At 38.5% G+C, this 20938-nt stretch overlaps 1 protein-coding gene across 1 annotated transcript in view; it reads right to left on the minus strand.

Moving 5' to 3' along the window:
- Positions 1-550: 550 nt before the first annotated feature.
- BPGM (bisphosphoglycerate mutase) overlaps positions 551-20938 on the minus strand; it is a 31547-nt gene continuing 11159 nt past the window's right edge. Inside the window, exons 2-3 of the mRNA XM_006216783.4 lie at positions 19901-20562; positions 551-2624 (exon numbers count right to left, since the gene is read on the minus strand). Of these exons, the coding sequence (XP_006216845.1) occupies positions 2446-2624; positions 19901-20501 (780 nt within the window). The 5' untranslated portion in view covers positions 20502-20562 and the 3' untranslated portion in view covers positions 551-2445. The remainder of the gene's footprint in view (positions 2625-19900; positions 20563-20938) is intronic.

The following is a 20938-nucleotide window of genomic DNA, read 5'->3' on the forward strand; positions in this document are numbered from 1 at the left end:
ATCAGGGAAACATACATGACAATGTATTCTAACCAAGGATGCTCTGTTAATAAAGTGCTTGGATTAGTACTAGACGATGCAAGAACCTCTATTTTCTGAGGCAGAATCTCTGTTCTTTCAGAAAGACAAACTCTCAGTGCGCTGGGATACAGTACTCATCTGAGACATTTAAAAACTAAAACTCTAGGAGTAGCATTTTGCTACAGCCCTTACTGGACTTGCATGGAACAATCATTTCAGTCTGGGCGAAGGAGACGTGTCTGGTTGGCTCCAGGGCAAGTCCAACCTGGCAGCAGGATGGGCTGCCCCCTCCAAGGACCAAATTACTAGATAAGTTACTACCTCTTTAAGGAAAAAAAAAAAACCCTCCTTTTTTTTTTTTTTTGTCCCAGTTAAGACATAGTACAGAAGGATTCCAAGATGAGGATATAGGTTAGGAAGCCTTCAAGATACATACATCCAAACTTCTAAGCCATGCAACAAAAACAGGTTCACTCGGTGGTCTCAAGACTGAAGTGCTGGAGTTGTTAAAAATAATTTTACATAAAAGTTTTCATAAATAGCTCTTCATTTATTTCAGCCAAGATCTCAAAAAACAATGAAACCAAATTGTACCAGAAAGTGTCAGCAAAAATTATCCCTATCTTAGGAAGCCTGTGAGATTCCAAGGTGACTGGGTGTGAGCACAGCTTTGTGCGCAGAAGCACATCATGCTGCCGAGGGTCCTCTGGCGGTGGACGTCTAGATGCGGGACAAGGGAAGGATCCAACTCTAGGATCTTGAGCTGCGTTAAGACATGATCACCACTTGGGCTGGAAAATTCAGAGGCCAATTCCAGAGAGGAAGCTGTTCAAAAATGGTCTGAGTTGCAACTTAGCCATAGGTTTGGAGTTCTAGGAAGATCTAGAAGTTGCATTCTTGATCTTGATCTCTGAATTCTAAAGAGTGTTATTTGGTTAGGCAGCAGGACTGTGAAAAGAAGAACTTTCTTCACAGTGGAGAAACCAGAAGTCAGTCAGAAACGTAAAGCATCCACACTCCATGTCTTTATGCATCACAGATGTGGGTGGCTGTGAGCAAACCAGGTCCATCTCTTCTTTTCAGCCATCTTCATCAGCAGATGCTCTAGGTCTTGATTTAAGGATCAGTGGAGACCAAGCAGTAGCAAGCGTTTAAGAATTAGTTTCCTTCTAATGCCAGTTTGACTATAAAATGGATACAAATGAACTAATCCACCAATGGAAAACCGTGAAAAATTGGTGACATCTCTTAACAGCTATTACAGTTGTAAATTGTTTACATGACTTTATCATTGAAATATATTTTACTTGCTTTGAAATAAGGTGAGAGCTTAAAGGAAGGATGACTTACATATCTAAAAACATTCTGCATCATTAAGATTGATAAGCAGCCAATTCTGTCTGTGGCCTACCCTGAATACTCCAGTCTACAAACCATAATGTTCTATCTCCAGCAGATAAAGAACAAATGTATGTGACAAGTGAAAAACATTACACTCACTATATCCTACCTTCCCCCTGACCTGACCCTTCAATTTATAGAGAATTAAGAGTGTCTATGTGTTGAAATAAGCACAACTGTTTGTGTTACAGGAAGAGCAGAGGTTAGTTCAGGAGCCTTCATCTAATATTTATGAAACATACGAAAATACTTGGGGGTATCACTTTCAGTCACATGCCTTATTTTTAAACCAATTTTAAGTACCTGAAGATCAAAGTTAAAAAAAGAGAGAGAGAGAGAACACAAGCAGCTATTGCTGTCTGTATGATGCTGCTTCTAGCAGCCAAAAAGGAATTCCACCAAAAGTCAAACAGGATGTCTCCAGACTAGAGACAAGGCAAAGGGCCTTGTTGTTTGTTGTTGGCTGTCTTGGAGGAATCCATCTATGACTTTCCCATTTAATGGGCCTCTGGTCTTAACTGTCAAAGCATCCCTTTTCCTAGAGGAGAAGACTAGTAATAAATACTTAAGTATAGCATATTATCTAATATCTTCTTACTATCATCCCAGAAAGTCTCAGTACAAGTAAATGTAAACTACTTATTGGAGTACATAGTGCCTGTCCATGGTGACTCAATACTGATTTACTGAATGAGGAATACCTTAAACTTTACCTCCACTTGCTGCTCTCCCATCTCAGAAACTTATGACACTGATTAAGCCCCACTGGTTACTACCTAGTGACTAATTCAAACGGGGCCAGCAGGAGCTAATGCATAAGGCTTATGACATAAGCACTCAGGCATCCTAAACCCTATATCTGGGCCACATAAGTTACCTAGTTACCTATACAAACTCTAGCCCACAGCTTAGATCTGAAAAAATCAGGAAAAATCAGAGGGGAAAAAAAAAGAGATCAGCACCCATAACACACTGCATGCTACTCCTTCTGCAGCTATTCAGAGCCCGCACTTGGGAAAGACTTTATTTGTCAGCTCGTTTTACTTTTCCTTGATCGTCTACTTTCTTAATGGCTGCCTGGATAGCTTCTTGGTCACCCAGGAACTGGTGAGGCCCAACAGCATGCAGGTTCTCGTCCAGTTCCAGGAGAATGGGGACTCCAGTAGGAAGAGTAATGTTGATAATGTCTTCATCTGAGATACCTGAAAATGAAGAGAGGAAGGAACAAGGCATTAAAGACAATGCAGGAGGAAGCTCTGTTTAATTGTTTAAGTGCACATTTACTTAGTCCCATATTAACTGCATGTTTGGAACCACAACAGATACTGTGAGGGATTCCAGTTATGGTTGCCGGAAACCAAGGACTTCCCATAAGTTTAAAAAAAAAAAAAGCTAAGACAAAAATTCACATTACATCAAGTCTTTGGACAGTAAATACCTTTTGGGGGCAACCTGTTCTTGGTTGTCTTCTATCTAAATTTTAAAGGAGTGAAAGTTATTCTCTCCATAACTACATTTGTAGAACTGGTTTTCCACAGAAATCAATCTTGAAAAATCTGAAAGTGAATTAGGAAGGTTTTCTGGTTTTTTCCTTTTATACATTGTCCCCACCTTGGCTAAAATTAACCTCTGGATGTGGTTCAAGTGATTAGAAAGTTGCTGGTCTTCCAGCACTGAGCGAGCATGCAATGCCCTGGGCTAGATCCAGTCAAGGAGGAACACTTCCTAGATGTGTAGGAAGCACAGTCAAGGGGAATTAGGAAAGGACTGATTGGCAGGACTTGGGAACAGGACTTGTTCTCTTGTCATACCTTAACATCCCACCTGCTAGGAGAAGAAGGTATGTGTAATGGACAAATCACCTTCAATTCTTTTTTAAATAATCTGAATCATAGGTTGTTCAACTTTGACCAGAAGAGTTGGAGTTGTAGTAAGGGTAGTAGCAGCAGTGGTGGTAAGATGTTTATTATTAGTTATGAGTGCTTTTAACAATAAGCAGCCAACACGGACTGAGGACATTCCACATGCCAGGTCCTCTTCTAAGTACTTAATGTGTATGAACTTATCTGATTGTCACTGCAATCCTAGGAAGATATGCACTATTATTTTTCCATGTAGCAATTTCTGACACAGAGTGGTTAAACAAGCAACTCAAGATCACACAGACAGTAAAGAACAAAGCTTGGATTTAAACCTAGGTATCTGTTACTACTGTACAATGTCATGCCTTTCAAATTTCTCTGAATAAAAAACCAGGAAAGAGAAGAGAGGAGACCTAAAGAGATGAAGTTAAGTTAATTAAAAGGCAACCGAAACTATTCAAATTATGTACTTTAACATACACACTTATTATACAGACTTCTAAATTCTAACCATATGATTCTGCTCTATGTTAACAAAAAAGACCTAGGTAGATCAAGTTCTGAGAGGAGTTCAAGGGTCCATCTTTACTTGGAAGGTGATGATGGCAGAATAAGTTATTTACAGTTAACTATCAATACACCTCGTCATTTTAATTAACCAATGGTCATAACTATGAACACTAGCCACAGAATCACAGTACTGGGTTCCAACCTCTGGGGTGGTTCTTTATTAGAATTTCATTTCTAGGTCCAGAAGAGCTACCGAAGAACTCTTATAGACAATCATATACTCAAACAGCTATGAAACAATAGAAGGAATCCTAACTTGGAAGTCAGACCCCTTCCAAGCACACAACTCATCTTCTCCTCTGCCAGTCCCCTTCAATATACCAACTCGTATATAGTTTTAGGCAAGTAACTTCTCTGGGCCTCCATTCCTTCTGTCAAGTTAAGAAAAGAAACACACACTCTTCCTCTACCACCATTACAAAGGGTGTAGGGTAGGAGGAATGGACTTAAAAGAGAACATGCATGGCGGGGGTGGGTATAGCTCCGTGGCAGAACACGTGCTTAGCACGCACGAGGTCCTGGGTTCAATCCCAGTACCTCCATTAAAAAAAAGAAAGAGGACATACATGGAACAGTATAGCACAACAAGTGTTTCTTCTTTCTCTACAAGGAACTCTCTTCTAGGTAGAAGATTTAAAGGGTAGGCTACTAGGGGGTAGGGTATAGCTCAGTGGTAGAGTGCATGCTTAGCATGCACAGGTCCTGGGTTCAATCCCCAGTACCTCCATTAAAAAATAATAATAATAAATAAATGAATAAATAAGCCTAATTACCCCCCCACACACAAATAAAATAAAAATAAAGGGTAGGTTACTGAAACACTACTTTGTCCTGCTAAGCCCCTATCCCCACACTGCAACAGTACACAAAATTATCATTCCAAACTAAAGCTGGCAAGAAAAGATAAATTCAGACCAGACAGTCAGCTGTTTAGCTGGGAGATGACTGCCTTGGCTTCTAAGAGCCCTCTGGCTCTGTCAGGTCAGATCTGTCAGCCGGACACATCCCTTGAATACAGCCAGAACGGAATTCAACAGCATGCAGTTCAGAGCCAGGTGACCACCAAGGATATAGAGAAACTGGAATTCTCATACACTGTAAAATTAAGCGTATAAAATGCTGGGGAATCTTTGGAAAAACAATCTGGCAATTCCTCAGTGAAGCACAGAATTATCTACCATGTGACCCAACAATTTCCTAGGTATAAAACCAAGAGAAATGAGCACATGTCCCCAGAAAAACCTGTACAAGAAGCCTCACATAAGCATTACACGTAACAGACAAAAACTGGAAACAGCCTAAATGTCTGTAAACTGAATGGATAAATTAAAAGCAACATATTCATACAATGGAATAGTATTTATCAATAAAAAGGAATGAAGTGCTGATACATTGCTAAACACTGATGACCCTTGAAAACAGTACGCCAAGTGAAAGGAGGCAGTCACAAAGGAGGACATATTGTATGATTCCACTTCTATGAAATGTCCAGAATAGGCAAATCTATAGCGACATAAATAGATCTGTGCTTGCCTAGGGCTGGAGGGAACGGGAGGACTGGGAAGTGACAGCGAGGTATAGGGTTTCTCTGAGGGTAATGAAAATGTTCTAAAATTGACTGTGGTGATAGATGGACAACTCTCTGAATATACAACTCTGTGAAAAGCCACTGAACTGTACATTTTAAATGGGTGAACTGTATGGCATGTGACTTATATTTCAATAAATCTGTTTTAAAAAAAACCCTAGAAAACAGATCCAGAGAAGTTAAATAAAACTGCTCAAGTCACAAGACTGTCAAGGTAGTAAATACTGGACTTGTTTTGTTTTTAATTCCCAAATCCCAGGACTTCAGCTCTGGTCATCTGACTTGTCGAGAGCTATTTCCACCACAGCATAAGGAGAGAGGGGAAAGTTTGTGTTCATGCACTGCCCTTGTGAAAGGCTGAGAGCTAACTGGACACGAGCACCCGGTATTCTCATGTTTTCAAGACTAGTAAAGGGAATAGCAGATTTGTCTGATTCCCTTGAAATAGCTAACACACTGGGATCATGATAGGAGGTTTAGGGGTTGCAGTCTATGACCTCAGAAAAGAGTTCTAGGTCTTTGGGGGACACATGGAACTCATTTGACCATGGCTTCATTTCAAAGCAGATCTAACAAGTCCTTTCTTTAAAAGCACCACTCTCAAGCTCATGTCTATGGCTTAGATAACAACCCACTTTTGTGCAGGATCATATCAAAGAGTCAACTAAACAAAGGCCTATATATGAGAATTGTAACATTTCACCTATAAAGAAAGGAGAGCTCAACAAAAATAGAAATGTTTCCAATAAATAGATTAAAGTTGACATTCCACTTTAATGACTACTCAAGCCATTCACACAGCAGACTAATTACTTATAAATATTTAAGATACTTAGACTGGTTAATAATCAGTCAGTAAGACTTAAGCGACTGCAATTTTAAAATAACAAATTAGGAAAAACCACAATGAAGCCATTACTCATTACTGAATTTGGGCATAAGCCACATTCTTTGTCCTCAGAAAGTTAAGCAAGCAGAACTCCTAAGGCTAGAATAATGCATCTGCACTGGATTAAACCAAACTGAATCAATACTATATTATGTAATATCATAGTACAAACTCATTAACTGGAACATCATATAAAAGTTAAAATGAGTGGCCAGATATCACATCCTTTGTCTGATAACTGGCTTAAATTTTTTAATACAGCATCCAAGAATGTTCTGAAGGGAAACATTTACTCCTGCATCAACCCCTCTCCATCACTCCCTCTCTGTAGCTAACCCTTCTCCAACTCCCAACCATTGTCTTTAATTTTTTTTTAATTTTTAATTTTGGGGGGAGAGGTAATTTATTTTATTTATTTGTTTGTTTGTTTATTTTTAGTGGAGGTACAGGGGATTGAACCCCAGACCTCGTACATGCTAAGCATGCACTCTACCACTTCAGCTATACCCTTCCTCAACATCGTCTTTCATTTTTGAAATATCATGTAGAAGCATCTGAGAGTTAACTGCAATCCATTTAAATGACTGGGATATTTCAAGCAAGAAATAATGAAAGTTCTGTGCTAAGTCAAAGGAGTAACTCAAAGCCAACAATTCAGATTTCATTTTCTGCAAACAGAGCTAACTTCAGGAAGTTAAACCTGTACCTAGGATGACTCCCCTGAGTCACTGTAGCAGGAACAGGAACCGTGGTCATTAAGATCATTGCATGTACTCTACGGTAGCATTCCCACTTCACCTTCTGTTAGAGGTAGCTGTGCAAATGCTCACTTCTCCCACCAGGATTATAAGTCCCTTGAGTACAGGGACCACGTTTTCTCCACCCTTGTGTCACCCATGCTCCTAGAATAGTGTCTTACACACTGCAAGAATTGAGTAAATGCTTGTTCAACTGTAAGGAACTCTATCATGTGTTGGCTGCTAGGATCCAGAAATTATTTAGCTTTATGATCCAACAGTCCAACTATATGTATTATATGAATCCACTTCTTATCTACAAATAAAGACTATTAGGAATAAAATGTTAACTAAAAACTTTAACCCACGAAGCCTCTATGTAAAAGCACTTGGAGGACTTTGTCAGGGGTATAGGATTGGCCCAGTTTTAGAAAAAGATCAAAATGGAGACATTTGTGCCTCAGAAATTATGACTGTGTGTGTCCAATTCTAGGTGCTGTATCCGTACCAAAGAATAGTGCAGTTCCTGATTTAATGGCCCCTTAGCACACAGCTGAAATGAACGAATCTGAACTCTCTGAGCTTTCAAATTAAATCTAGTCTTTCACTGTTGAAGCCTTGATTAAAGATTGTGTTTCCTTTATTATCTTACTAAGAGAAAAAGAGAAGGTTACAAAGGCTGGGAAAAAAGGTTACTTGCATTTAGTGCTCATAAAGTAAACAATTCAAAATAAATCTGTCTTCTATATATTTTCTTTGGTTTTCTCCAAATTGTTTGCTCAAAATCTTTGAATATCAAGAAACAAGAGAAAAGATGCTCAGGGAGACAGATTTGTTACAGGACAAGAGGAAACTCCAAATCTATAATGTATATTTTGGGGAATTACAGAAAGAGAGAAACAACTGGGATCAAATCATTCTACTGTGAGTTGCTACCCATGCCCCACTTTCCTTTCCCAATCAAATAAGTCACAATTCAAACCCCCACAATGGGTGATTTGTGATAAGAATTCTGTATTCCTCTGTGGCCAAAATAAGAGTTGACACAAGATTCTGAATTTCATAAATGATTTTCCTATTTGTGATGATAATTCTTTAGGTCTGAATGTTATATATGCACAACTTCAAGAACAATTGGAAAGAGGTTTTTTGAATAGTGTAACATGACAGATAACAGCTTCTAATTTAGAATAAGGAAGAGGGAAGAATCCATTGTTCATTGAATTTTATAGTTAAATGGCCTACAACTTTTAAAAATGAAGATTTCTATAAATCATTACACTGACAGTAAGAGAAAACTTAACCACACCACTAGATAAGCACTAGCTTCACAGAAGAGAGGCCTGACTTCGCTGCTTCTGAAAATATCCCAAGATGAAATGCCAAAGGTGATGGACTCGTCAGTCCCCGTCCCCTTGGCAAGTGCTGGCTGACTTTTCCTCCTTGACTTTCTATTTCTAATTCCACCTCACCACGTCTTTGCCTTCTTATGTGTGCAGCTGCACACAGTTCTTCAGTGGTCAAGTCTGCCCACCCTGCACACCACTCTCATGCTAAACTTGAAACTGCCCAGTCCTGTGCTTGAACCCAGACTAAACAACCGACTTCCGCTGGCGAGATGCAAACTACATCCAATGTTTCAGTTCAGTACCTGGCTGTTCCTTCACTGCGGGCCAGCAGGAAACAAACAGGAAGTGATTATGCCAACCACAGAGAAAGAAACACACGCCTGTCTGGAACGCTATGGAACAGGGTGCTGTTAGATGCTAAGCCTGGGTTAGGAGTTTTCATGGTGGTGCTTTATGAGAGCTGGGCCCTGCTTTAATCTGGACTTGTGAGTGCAACAGAGGTTAAGTGTTTCAGTTACCAAAAGTCAGGAAAGCAGTCCTTTAAGTAGGAATTTTCTTACTGTAAAATATTTCATATGTCTGTTTTAAGTCTCCTTTCTTCTAAAGGGATTAAGAACTACTATCAAGTTAAAAGTAAAGCAATCCATGGGACTACACCAAACTGAAAAGCTTTTGCACAGAGAAGCAAACTATCAACAAAACAAAAAGGTAGCACTCTGAATGGAAAAGTATATTTGCAAACGATACATCCAATAAGGGGTTCATATCCAGAATAAACAGAACTCACACAACTCAATACAAAAAAAAAACCTGATTAAAAAATGGGCAGACGACCTGAATAGACATTTTCCAAAGAAGACATACAATGCCCAACAGATACATGAGAAGATACTAAACAATAACAATCAAATAGGGAAATTCAAATTAAAACCACAATGAGATACTACCTCACAGCTGTCAGAATGGCTACCATCAAAAAGACAACACGTAACAAGTGCTGGCAAGGATGTGGAGAAAACGGAGCCCTGTGCACTGTTGGTGGGATTGTGAATTGGTGCAGCCACTGTGGAAAACAGCATGGAGGCTCTTCAAAAACTTAAAAATAGAATTACCATGTGATCTAGCAATTTCATTTCCGGGTATTTATCCAAAAAAAACAAAAACACTAATTCAAAAAGAATATATGCACACCAATGTTCACTGCAGCATTACTTACAATAGCCAAGATACGGAAACAAACTAAGTGTTCATTAATCGATGAATGGACAGAGAAGATACAGTGCATACTATGGAATACTATTCAGCCATAAAAAATTAAAGCTTGCCATTCCTGACAACATAGATGGATCTAGAGGATATTAAGATATGTGAAATAAGTCACAGGAAGACAAATACTGTTTGATCTTATATGTGGAATCTAGAAAGCAAAACAAACAAAAGAAAATGAAAACAAACTTATAGATACAGAGAAAAAAATGGGTGGTTGCTAGATGGGAGGGAGGTCGGGGATGACATAGGTGATTAAGAAGTACAAACCTCCAGTTATACAGTAAATAAGCTGTGAGGATGCAATATACAGCATAAGGAAAATGGTCGATAATACTATAATAACTTTGTATGGGGACAGATGGTTTCTAGACTTAACATTGTGATCATTTCACAATGTATGCAAATACCAAGTCATTATGTAGTACACATGAAGCTAACATAATATTGTACGTCAACTATATCGCAATAAAAACAAATAAATAATAAAAATAAATAGAAATAAAGCAATCCCAAAGTTATATATAATTTATAGAGAAAGATATTCTATAATTTGATAGGGTAGAGACCTTCCTCATGAGACAAGAAGCCTATCCCAAGCACTGATGTGTGGTTCCTGTGTTCGCAATTCTTATACATGAGAGTCACTAGCTCCGAATCAGTAACCCTTGCCTCTCACTGTATCATCTCCTGCATTGACTCCAGGAGGTCCTTGCTGACCTGCTCCTAGACTAGGTGACTGTGAGAAGAAAAAAGGACAGATGGAAGACCCAAGTAAGGCTACAGAATTTGGGGGCAAACAAGCAGAAATAGTTCTGGTGCAGAAAAACCTTTACTGGAGGAGCTCACAAACTCTGAGTATAAAATTTCACGGTCCGCAGCTAATACGTAACTTCTTATGAAGAAGGACTTTAATAGGTAATTCCTTAAACTGTCCACGGTTTAGGTACTCAATAAAGTCAGCACCAGTTACTCCTCCAGAAAGCCCAACAATGCCCTCCAGGTCAGTTTCCAAAGGCAAAGGTACAAAGCAACCCATTTAATTCTACTAATTGACAATCAAACTCATCTAGTCTATTGTTTTGTGAAACAAAAGGCAAGGTCCCCATTGGGACAATGGTCATCTCACTGGATAAATGCAGGTCTTTTTAAATTAAGGAATAATTTACATACAGTAAAATTCACCCTTTTTAGTACAGAATAGTCCTACCCTCCCCTCCAATTTCCTTGTGCCTCTTTGCAGCCTCCCCTCCCCCCACTGATCTGTTTTCTGACAGGACAGTCTTGCCTTTTCCTGAATGACATATAAATGGAATCATAAAATGCTTAGGGCTTTTTGTTTTGTTTTGCTTTTAAAAAAATCCCTCCAACAACACATAAAAAAGATTATACATCATGACCAAGTGGGGTTCATCCCAGGGACACAAGGCTGGTTCAACATACGCAAATCAATCAATGTAATACATCACATCAACAAGAGAAAGGACAAAAACCACATGATCATCTCAATCGATGCAGAAAAAGCATTTGATAAAATTCAACACCCATTTATGATAAAAACTCTCGCCAAAGTGGGTATAGAGGGAACATATCTCAACATAATAAAAGCTATATATGACAAACCTATAGCCAGCATAGTTCTCAACGGTGAAAAACTCAAAAGCTTCCCACTAAAATCTGGGACAAGACAAGGATGCCCACTATCACCACTCCTATTCAATATAGTCCTGGAAGTCCTAGCCACAGCAATCAGGCAAGAGAAAGAAATAAAAGGGATCCAAATTGGAAAAGAAGAGGTAAAAGTGTCATTATATGCTGACGACATGTTACTATATATAGAAAACCCTAAAAGGTCCACAAAAAAGCTACTAGAGCTGATCGAAGAATTCAGCAAGGTAGCAGGTTACAAAATTAATGTTCAAAAATCAGTTGCCTTTCTTTACACTAACGATAAATCAACAGAAAAAGAAAGTAAAGAAACAATCCCCTTTAAAATAGCACCCAAAGTAATAAAATATCTGGGAATAAATCTAACCAAGGAGGCGAAAGAATTATACACAGAAAACTATAAACCATTGATGAAGGAAATTAAAGAAGACTTTAAAAAATGGAAAGATATTCCATGCTCTTGGATTGGAAGAATCAATATTGTTAAAATGGTCACACTGCCCAAGGCAATCTACAGATTTAATGCAATCCCTATCCAATTACCCAGGACATATTTCACAGAACTAGAACAAATCATAATAAAATTTATATGGAACCATCAAAGACCTAGAATTGCTAAAGCATTACTGAAGAGAAAGAAAGAGTCTGGAGGAATAACTCTCCCAGACTTCAGACAATACTATAGAGCTACAGTCATCAAGACAGCATGGTATTGGTACCAAAACAGACATATAGACCAATGGAACAGAATAGAGAGCCCAGAAATGAACCCACAAACTTTTGGTCAACTCATCTTTGACAAAGGAGGCAAGAATATACAATGGAATAAAGACAGTCTCTTCAGTAAATGGTGTTGGGAAAACTGGACAGCAGCATGTAAAACAATGAAGCTAGAACACTCCCTTACACCATATACAAAAATCAACTCAAAATGGATTAAAGACTTAAACATAAGACAAGATACAATAAACCTCCTAGAGGAAAACATAGGCAAAACATTATCTGACATACATTTCAAAAATTTTCTCCTAGAAGAAATAAAAGCAAGAATAAACAAATGGGACCTAATGAAACTTACAAGCTTCTGCAGAGCAAAGGAAACCAGAAATAAAACAAGAAGAAAACCTACGGAATGGGAGAAAATTTTTGCAAGTGAAACTGACAAAGGCTTGATCTCCAAAATATATAAGCAGCTCATACGACTCAATAAGAAAAAAATAAACAACCCAATCCAAAAATGGGCAGAAGACCTAAACAAGCAATTCTCCAAGGAAGACATACAAATGATCAAAAAGCACATGAAAAAATGTTCAATATCACTAATTATCAGAGAAATGCAAATCAAAACTACAATGAGGTATCACCTCACACCAGTCAGAATGGCCGTCATTCAAAAATCCAAAAATGACAAATGCTGGAGAGGCTGTGGAGAAAGGGAAACCCTCCTACACTGCTGGTGGGAATGCAGTTTGGTGCAGCCACTATGGAAAACAGTGTGGCGATTCCTCAAAAGACTAGGAATAGACTTACCATATGACCCAGGAATCCCACTCCTGGGCTTGTACCCAGAAGGAAATCTACTTCAGGATGACACCTGCACCCCAATGTTCATAGCAGCACTATTTACAATAGCCAAAACATGGAAACAACCTAAATGTCCATCAACAGGTGACTGGATAAAGAAGATGTGGTATATTTATACAATGGAATACTACTCAGCCATAAAAACCGACAACATAATGCCATTTGCAGCAACATGGATGCTCCTAGAGAATGTCATTCTAAGTGAAGTAAGCCAGAAAAAGAAAGAAAAATACCATATGAGATCGCTCATATGTGGAATCTAAAAAACAAAAACAAACAAACAAACAAAAACAAAGCATAAATACAGGACAGAAATAGACTCATGGACAGAGAATACAGACTTGTGGTTACGGGGGGGGCGGGGTAGAGGGTGGGAAGGGATAGACTGGGATTTCAAAATTGTAGAACAGATAAACAAGATTACACTGTATAGCACAGGGAAATATACACAAAATGTTATGATAAATCACAGAGAAAAAAATGTGACAATGAGTGTGTATATGTCCATGTATGACTGAAAAATTGTACTGAACACTGGAATTTGACACAACACTGTAAAATGATTATGAATCAATAAAAATGTAAAAATAAAACCCATAAATTTATTTTCTCACAATTCTGTAGATAGTCAAGGTGGGTTTTTCTGTGTGTTTGTTTTTCTTTCTTTTTTTTCCCCCTGGGGCCTCTCTCCTTGGCTTGTAGCTGGCTGTCATCTCCTTATGTCTTCACATGGTCTCCTCTCTGCATGTGTCTGTGCCCAAATTTCCTTTTCTTATAAAGACACGAATCATATCAGATTAGGGCCACCCTAATGGCCTCACTACTTCTTTAAAGACCCTATCTCCATATATAGTCATATTCTGAGGCATTGGGGATAAGGACTTCAACAGGTAAATTTTCAATAAAATGCTTTTTGAGCCTGGTTTCTTTCACTCAGCACAATGCAGTTGAGATTCATCCATGGTGTTGAGTCTATCAGTAGTTTGCTCCTTTTAATTAAAGCAGTTTCTTTATGCAAAATAGCTTAGTGATCAATGATTGCTTAAATGAAAATTTAAGCATATGATCTAGCTACACAAAGCAGCAGAGTAAAACAAAGCAATGAAGCACAGCTTTCCAGTGAGTTCAGAGACTTGTTCTGGTTCCTACAAGAAATAAGGTATGTATGTAAAATGCCTAGAACTGTGATTAGCACATAGTGTGCACTCAAAAAAAAGGGCCACCTTGTATAGCTGTACTAGGGGGTGCCATTCACACACCACAATGTTAGGGTAACAGCAATAATAATTTAAGACTCAGTTACTTTTGTATGGTTTACCTGCCAAAGATGCTCTTGACTCAGCTTCTTACCATATAGTATTCCGAACAGAATAGATCAAGGAAGGGCTACTTTTCAGAAAAAATTTTAAAACAAAAAAGCCCAGGTGGTAATCGTGTATGGAGACTCCGTTAACTGAGTTTGGGTGGAGTTGAAGACTCCAACTAATTATCCGGATCATGGCTAAGCCATCTGAGGTCCACCTGGGTTTCATTTTCCTTCAACAGCACCTGTCTTCTTCTCCACAAATGGAAGATGTGTCAGGAAGGATTTGACTGTCTATAGAGTAAAATCATAGCACCAAATAGCTGAGAAAAAAAAAATAACATCTTAAGAACTAACAGTCTCCATTATTGAGATATTTAACAATCTAGAGTAGCTGAGTAACTCTAGCATATTCTTAATAGAAAGATCTTAAGGCACTTGGAGATTTCAGGGTAGGCCAATATCTTAATTAGTTATCTATCATTGTTCCTACCCCAACTTTACAGTCTTTAAACAATAAAGTGTTTTTATGATATAATAGTATGCTGTCATTGATTTGATGAGTTACCACACTTCTTCCCAACAGAAGGTAAAATACATTAAGTCTATTAAGCAGTTTAAGGAAAAGATGGGAAAAATTGCCCACTTCCTTGGAAGACCTTGTTTAGGGGAGAATTTTACATAGACATACCTAGAAAACATGACTAGAGATCAGATCAATCCTCAACACATTTTTAATTTTGTGACAAATGCAAAGAATTTAGCAACTTTTGTATTTATAGGAAATATGGAATCTGGTCACACCCACTTCAAAGATTCAGTCTTAATACAGGTGAAAGCTTTATAATAAGGTGACCAGATAATTTATCATCCAAGCCGGGGCATTTTTGAAAGTGAAAGGAGATGCTATTAATAATCACACTGGGATAACAGGTATTAACCAGAAAATGGGGAGTGTATAGTCATGAAAATTTACAGTAAAAATAAATTGGCAATTAAGATGGAAAATTTTATGACATTTCTTTAATGCAATAAACACATACACACACAAATAAACTGGTCAATAATCCTTCCTATAAAGCAAAAACCTATTATCTTTCCCTTAAAGTAAGAAAGATTTACTTAATTTTTGGAGTCTTAAAAAGTCAGCATCCAAATTCAATAGAATATTTTCTTTTGAATTGGGAATTTATCAAGTACCACATGAAGCCCTCCAACATCTCTGGAAAGTTGGACATGCAAGACAAGAGGACTGATGTTGGAATTCCTACTCCAGTGAGCATATACATCTAGAATAAATTTTAGAAAGGCTGAAATCTCACTAAATTAACAGAAATAACATGGAAGAAATAACATATACTATTTCTTCTAATCTTTGGGAAAATCACTTATGCTTAGTCTTAAAGCTGTGATATGAATACTTGGATCTTATTTTTCAATATACACTCTAAGAGAAATTCCACTAGTAGAGATTAGCATTTAGAGCACTCCTAAAACAAGAAATGAAAACAATAAAGTGTTTTTATGATATAATAGTATGCTGTCATTGATTTGATGAGTTACCACACTTCTTCCCAGCAGAAGGTCTTAGGATTTGATTACATATGATGTAATCCTAAAATCTAGTGCAGCTGTTGGGGGAGGATATAGCTCAGTGGTAGAGTGCATGCCTAACATGCACAAGGTCCTGGGTTCTCTCCCCAGTACCTCCATTACAAATAAACAAATAAATAAATACCTGATTACCTCCTCCCCCAAAATAAAAAAATATCTAGTGCCATCTACCTCAGGCACATGAAGTAATTCTTCCATGTTAGGCATGGAAGTTACTATAGGGAATCATAGCAACATCAAAGAACTTGATGAACCATAACAGTAGTACCACCAGGGGGTACTCTAGACCAAAAAGGAACAAAGTTGTTCTCACATCCAAGATGGGTGAGCCAGGATTGCAAACCACTCTTGTTTTCTTATGGACAAGTAATCGTTACTCCTCCTCATTTGTTTCCCCAGCTATTGGCTTGTGTCTAATGGCATATTCTGGCTTTTCTGCCATTTTTACCCCTGAAAGTCTACCATCCTCCCTGGCCACTAACGCTACCATTTCCATTCCTTTTTTCCCTCCGTACACCAACCTTCACCTCTCTTGTAAACAGCTGTCAGCCTTACACCTTTCTCTACACATACTTCCTACTCTACACCTTTCTCTACACATACTTCCTACTCTCTTGGTACAATTCACCTCTTCTTAACGTGAATACCACTATTTTAAATCAATTATTCCCTAAATAAAAATACTTTCTATATATCCTATTTATAGTGATAAGAATAGGAATTATAATTTAAGGTTGCTTCTATTTCATTAATCTCTGAAAGGTAATTTAGTTCTATACATCCAACTTTAAAAAAAATATATATACCTTTAAGAAGTTACATGAAGCTTGAGGACAAGTGCCTGCTAATTTCTCAGCAATCTCCATAAGTCCATTTCTGCCCCAGTGGTTAAAGCTGTGTTTTAATTTTTTACTTTATCCTATACTGCGCATCCATGCATGACTACTTTGTTATCTATCACTTCCATGTATTTGCCCTAAACTATTGCTTTCTAGGCCAATGTCAAGTCCTTTCATATTTAACCCTCACTGATTAAATTATTTTGTAGCGTTAATTAGATAATTTACATACCATACAATTCACCCACTTAACATGTACTATTCAATGGCTTTTAGTGTATTCAGAGTTGTGCAACCATCACCACAATCAATTTTAGAACATTTTCACCACTCTGACAAGAAACCCTGAACCTACTAGTAATTACTGTTCATCCCACCTCTCTTCCCTCTCCACCCTAGCCCTAGGAAACAATCTATTTTCTATCTCTATGGATTTGCCTATTCTGGAGATTTTATATAAATATAACACTATATGTGACCCTCTGTGACTGGCTTCTTTCATGTAATAATTATTTCAGGGTTCATCCATGTTATAGCATGTGTCAGTACTTCATTTTTTATTGCTGAATAACACTTAATTGTATAGATATACCACATTTAATATATCCAATCACCCGTTGATGGGCATTTGGATTGTTTCCACATTTGGCTATTATGAATAATACTGCTTTGAAGGTTTGTGTACAAGTTTTTGAGTGGATATATGTTTTCATTTCTCTTAAGTATTGTTATGAGTTGAACTGTATCCCCCCCCAAAAAAGATATGTTGAAGTTAACCTCCAGGACCTCAGAATATGACCTTGTCTGGAAATGGGTCTTTATAGAGGTAATCAAGTTAAAATGAGGCCCCTGGGGTAGGTCCTAGTCCAGTATTATTGGTATCCTTATAAAAGGAAAAACGGACAAGAAACAGACACACACAGAGAGAACACCAAGTGAAGACAGAGGGTTGCACTGATGCATCTGCAAACCAAAGAATGTTAAAGGCTTCTGGCAAACAGCAGAAACTACAAGAGGCAAGAAAGGATTCTCTCCTGGAGCCATTAGAGAAAGCAGGACCCTTGATTTAGGACTTCTGGCTCTAACAACCATGGGAAAATTAACTGTTGGTTCAAGCCACCCAGTTTTTGGTACTTTGTTAAAGTAGACCTAGGCAATGAATACAGGTCTGTACCCAGGAGGGGAACTGCTGGATCATATGGTAACCCTATGCTTCACCATGAGGAACTGCCAGATTGCTTTCCAATTTGATTTTTTTCAATAAATTATTAATGGTTTCAAAACCTCCCTCAAATATATAGAAAGTCAGCTTTTCTGTGGGTTACCTTGCCCTCCACAGGGAATTCTCCCTCCGTCCCCACACGGTGACAGTCTTCTTCACCACCCTTTGTTAACCCTTCCTAGTTCTTTCAAAAAAGAACAGAAACAAACAATTAAATCACCAATGCTAGCAGAGGGGATATCTAGAACAGGCTCTGGTTGCGGCTGCAGAATAATCTAAGCGATCTAACCTGAAGACAGGTAAAGAGTAAATGGTACTAAGCAGCGTGAAATTGTCCTTGAAAGGAGGATTTCCTAGCTGAGATGGGGAAGAAAAGAGGATCCTGAAGGAGACGATGGTATTTTTTTAGGTAACGGAGCCTGGCCACAAAGAGATCTCAGTCTCATCTCTGGAAAAAAGGTGTTGGCCTGGTGAGATGGAATACATCTTCTAGCAGAAACTTTAAAATTCTGAATTTAAGGTTGTTGTCTCAGAAGGAGCCTCAACTCCTCTTCAAACAATAACGTACTACCATCCAGCAATGACGAAGTGATGTGTAGATACCTAATCAAATAACTGACTATTCTGAACAAGGAAGAATAGAACCCTTTATATAGTTGAGTAAATAAAATACACACACACACACACACACAAACAGATCACGCACTATGTCTGGCCAACAAAGTTTTTAACAGCCAATGAAGTCTGTGTATTTTAGATCTCTGCACAACTAATGTATATCAGGTATATGAGTAATGACTGGGCTCTTGGCCATGTTATAAAAATTAGGGGGAAAAACACATACGGAAAGGTTTACATTAAAATCTCATAAAGACCACTTCATTTTGTTAACAATAGCCTATTTTCACTTATTTCACAATGTCAACCTTTTCATTTTTTTTCACAGCCTTGAATACAAAAGTAAAGCAGAATGAAAAGGAATGTTGGAGAGATGCATTCTAATGCATTCTAACTGCTGACAGTGATGACAGACAGGAAAACACCAGACAGAGCAGATCACTCAAAATGCACCACCATCCGGGATTATTTAGTGAAGGGAGAGAGGGGAGTGAGAAACCCCCAGAAGGCATCACAGTGCAATCACAGTGTAATCACTGGTGCCCAAACATGGCAAGCTTAAGCCCTCAGAAGAGTTCATTTAGTTCATGTTACTTAAAAGGAAGGTAACAATACAGAACCTTTTAGAATACAACATCAAGGAGTTAAAATAAAATTAAGGCTCCTGATTATCTCCAGTAAGCCATCCTTTTACTTTCCTTCCCCCGAACTTTCTCCCAATCAATGGCTAATGGTCTGGGAAGAGAAGACAGGAACAAACCAACTATTCAGAAAACCTAGGTCTGAAAACACAGCCAGGACGGTTTAAAGTTGCAAGAATGTGAACAAAACTCAAGCCTATATAATTTTACTTATCTTGAAAGACTCAAAAAAAAATTTACCTGGGGTACCATTTCTACAGAAATTTTTTCCCTCCCTAGCCTCCTCTTAATCTTGTTACAACAAAAGCCATGTGATCTTTTAGATCAGTGGTTCTCAAAGTGGAGAACCCCACGCAGCAGCACCAGACGCACCTGAAAACTTCTTAGAAATGCGAATTATCAGGCCATACCCCAGGCCTACTGACTGAGGAACTGCAAGGGTGGGGCCAGCAACCTGTGGTGGTGGGAATGCTCCCTCCCTCCAGGTGATTATGATGCCGATTAAAGTTAAAGAATCACTGCTTCAGATAATATGGGTAAAAGGCCCAGGATTTTTGATCGATAGAACAAAATGATTCTTAAAAGACTTAAAGGACAAAAGGTAACAGGGAAGAAAAGTCTATTATGTAAACTGTGCGTTCTTAGCTCAGAAACCGCGTCCTTTCTAGATTAAGGCCCAACCATAACAGCAGCAACCTTTAATAAGCAGTAGCAATAAAGATGGTTACCTTCCAGATGTTTCAGGAGTGCCCTGCTGCTATTCCCATGTGCAGATATCAGAATGGTTTTACCACTTAACACTTCAGGAGCAATCCTTTCATTCCAATAGGGAAGGAGTCTCTCCAGCACATCCTTTAGGCTTTCGGCTCGGGGCAGTCGATCCACAGGCACATCGCACACTTTATACCTCCGGTCGTTGTAGATCTCGTGGTAATAAGGATGGGTCTCGTCAATGGGCGGCGGGGTCACGTTATAGCTTCTTCTCCACAGCCTCACTTGTTCCTCGCCATGATTCAAAGCCATCTGCTCCCTGTTGAGACCGATCAGGGCTCCGTAGTGACGCTCATTTAGACGCCAGGAGCTTTCTACAGGAACCCACTCCTGCCCCAGCTCTTCCAGGATCAGCCAGGCTGTGTGGATGGAGCGATTAAGGATGGATGTGAATACAAGATCAAACTCGAAGTTCAGCGCTTTGAGTTGCTTCCCACAGTTCCGAGCTTCCTCCAATCCATCATTGTTGAGTTTCTGATCCACCCAGCTACAGAAACGATTCTCTTTATTCCAAGCACCCTCTCCGTGCCTTAACATAATCAGTTTATACTTAGACATCCTGACAGCGGAGCTTCCTTAGTGCTTTCAAATAGGCCAGTGTTCAGTGACAGCAATATATCTAGAAAGAGGTGAAACAAAGTCTTAAGTTATAATCTTCATTCGACTGACTACCTGGGAGTGGAAGCACAACTTTACAACAGCCTGTTTCTAAAATAAACCAGAATCATTCCTTGAACAGTTTTGATATCAGACATCTGGCAACTCACACACACTATAGCACACAGGAGCAGAGTCTACAGAAAATTAATTACAGGGAACCTAGTTGACTTAAATTTTCTGATGGCTGGATAGGTTAATTGTATGACACAAAACAACAGGACACTTCATTCTAAAGGTATGCTGCACTTCCACCAGATAAAAAGGCAGTTTCTGCTTAGAGAAGAAAGGATTTAATTGAATGAGTTGTGAATGTCTAAAAGGATGACTAGTAGCTG

This window comes from Vicugna pacos, chromosome 7 (genome assembly GCF_048564905.1).
Source record: "Vicugna pacos chromosome 7, VicPac4, whole genome shotgun sequence".
NCBI lineage: Eukaryota > Metazoa > Chordata > Mammalia > Artiodactyla > Camelidae > Vicugna > Vicugna pacos.